The 2827-nt window shown below is 35.4% G+C and overlaps 1 protein-coding gene across 1 annotated transcript in view; it reads right to left on the minus strand.

Annotated features, from left to right (window-relative positions):
* Positions 1–2827, minus strand: part of LOC144245579 (kelch-like protein 4) — a 21663-nt gene that overhangs the window by 5772 nt on the left and 13064 nt on the right. Inside the window, exon 6 of the mRNA XM_077780978.1 lies at positions 1723–1909. Coding sequence (XP_077637104.1) covers positions 1723–1909 — 187 coding nt within the window. The remainder of the gene's footprint in view (positions 1–1722; positions 1910–2827) is intronic.

The raw sequence follows: 2827 nt of genomic DNA on the forward strand, positions 1-2827 counted from the left end.
TTTCTGATTAATTACCTAGGTGGGAAATGAAGAATTATTATTCACACATATATTGTACCTAAGGCAGATTTTGACATATTTAGGGAATTTCATTCCAAATACATAGAGTCAACCATAGGAATAAATGAAAAACACTTTTCTTTTTTTTCTTTTTAAATATTTTTATTTATTTCTAGGAGAGAGAGAGACAGCGTGAACAGGGGAGGGTCAGAGAGAGAGGGAGACACAGACTCTGAAACAGGCTCCAGGCTCTGAGCTGGCAGTCAGCACAGAGCCCGACGTGGGGCTCGAACCCACGAACCGCGAGATTATGACCTAAGCGAAAGTCGGACGCTTAACCGACTAAGCCACCCAGGCGCCCCATACAAGCTCTTGTTTTATAAGTTTATGATTAATTGGCATAGTTCTTATACTGTCTTTTAATTTCCAGTTCTACATTTTAAAATAAATAATTGGTTTCCCGTAGCACAGAATTTTGACTTTTGCATTATTTTCTATAAGGTACCAAATAGCACTTCTATGGATAATTTAGCAGATTTTAAGTAGGTTGATTTTAATTTCTCCACAGATAAATATTAATTACAAAATCCTTTCCTCATTGTTTTGGAAACATGGGTCTACAGTCTAAGAAATAAAGTCAAAGAAGGCAGAGATGTAGAAAAATAGGTTCTCAAAGGGTTCAGGGAAGACATGATGAGTTCAGAAACTTTTCCTATGCTCTTTGATAAAATTCTTATGGAAAATCATTACTCCAAGTTTAAATTGCTGATCTTTTATCAATGTTAACAACATTACAGTCAGTCTTAAGGGTTAACTTACTTTAAGCATACACATTCCTTGTTTGTTGACCTAAGTCCCTTGGTTTGTAACAGAACTCACCTACTTACCTTAAGATTTTGTAGACCATTGACCTTAAAGAAAGAAGGACCAGAATACCCCAAAATATAAGACCTGACCATTTCTGAAAACAGCTACCACGGATGCCAGCAAGTCTGTTCAGGATTATGTTGACATATGATTTCAACAGGCACAGAACTGCCTGAACAGCAGCCTCTCCTGCTGGTGCTCATAGTCCCCACCATTACCCACACTTTCTCCTTAAAACACTCTGGCTTCATCTAGACTGGGAAGATGGTCTTTGGAACATTAATGACCATCTTCCCAAGTTGCTGGCTTTCTGAATAAAGCAACCTCTCCTTTCCCACCATCACTTGTCTCTTGACTATTGATTTTCACATGGTAAGCAGGTGAACCTGTGTTTGGAACTCGTTCTCTGTCCCGTAGCATCAACACTTCAAGATTCTTTGTAACTAGTCTTTGAGCCTCTAACAGGATCTTGACACCAAAGAGTTAGAGATCCCTCTTTTATTTCTCTCAAAAAGCAAATATGCTTTTTATGCAAATTTGCTAAACCCTTCCATTTACTTTCAGGGAAAGTAAGTTTTCCCTGAAAACATCTTATATTGCAAAGCAAATACTCAAATATAAAAATTATTGACATAAAATAAAAGCACCTAGTAAGAGCTTAGCTAATACTAATTAAAGAATTATATCTTCTAAGATAAGGAAAAAAGTTGGAAAAGTAAATAAAGTGTGCTATCTATGAAAATTAGTTTTAGATGCACACATTTAAATATGGCTTTAATGCCACCTTCATAATGTGTGGGGTTGTGAGAACATATCTTCTTTTTTGAATAATACTTTCTAAACCGTTCCTGTTACCTTTCATAGCATCCATGCCTCCCACAGCATAAAGTGCCCCCACAGTTGATTTTCTAGGCTTTGTCCGAGGGCTTTGCATCATAGGTCGCCTGTCAGGTAAGAGATGATACTTCATAGCTTCCATTAAGAGCTTCTGACACTCAAGATCATCAGTAAACATGGAGCTGTTTTCAAGATCCACCAGTAACTGAAAAGTAATGATACATGGTATATGAAGTGAAGAACCCATCATTAAAAAGAACAGATTTCTGTTTATATAACTTTGGAGAAAATGAGCTAATCCAAATGTAAAAGTGTTAGTAATTTAAGTTGCTTAGTAACATTTTTCTTAGTAACATATTTTTATGTTCACTTATGATTTCAAATTATTAACGATTTCATGATAGTAGCTACTGATATTTTCAGATTTATTTGACATATTATTCATCTTTTAAATATATACACATAAAATTTTAATAAGTGAAAGTAAAGAGATACTCATAAAATGAGTTACTGAAAGCAAGCAATGTCTCCACAAAGAAACCATCTTCCAGTCTGCTGTATGAAGCTAATTAAGCAGGCACTTTATTGGTAGATTTAGAGAAATTGATACAAATATTCCCAGTTAAAATAAAGTAATATCACCCATAAAAAACTGCATTTCTATCATCAAATGACTTTTTAAAAATATTCTGAAAGCAGATGCTTTTTATCTATACACTTACATTTGAACATGAGTAAAGTATATGTGTTAGAAAGTAGCCAATACATCAGCAATCATAGGTGTTCCATCCTTTCTAACCATCATTACATGGCAGACAATAAGACCCGCATTGAATGGGATAACAGCTAAGTAAAATATTTTTCTTGAAAGGAGTTGAGAAGTGAAGAGCTTGTTTCAGAATTTTACCAAGGGTCATTTATATTGGTTCATTGGCTCTACAGTATCACAGGACACTGAGAGGAATAGCAAGTAATTTTCTGGAGTGGAAATTCTAGTCTCATTCCATAAAACTTCCCTTAACTTTCCTGTTCTCCATTGGTAAAACCCAGTTCAGTACTTATCCCACCTGTAATCTCTGATGGATCACTTTGATTGAGCTGGTGAGACCCCAAGCACTTCCTT

The sequence above is a fragment of the Crocuta crocuta genome, unplaced genomic scaffold, assembly GCF_008692635.1.
Source record: "Crocuta crocuta isolate KB4526 unplaced genomic scaffold, BGI_CrCroc_1.0 scaffold1421, whole genome shotgun sequence".
NCBI lineage: Eukaryota > Metazoa > Chordata > Mammalia > Carnivora > Hyaenidae > Crocuta > Crocuta crocuta.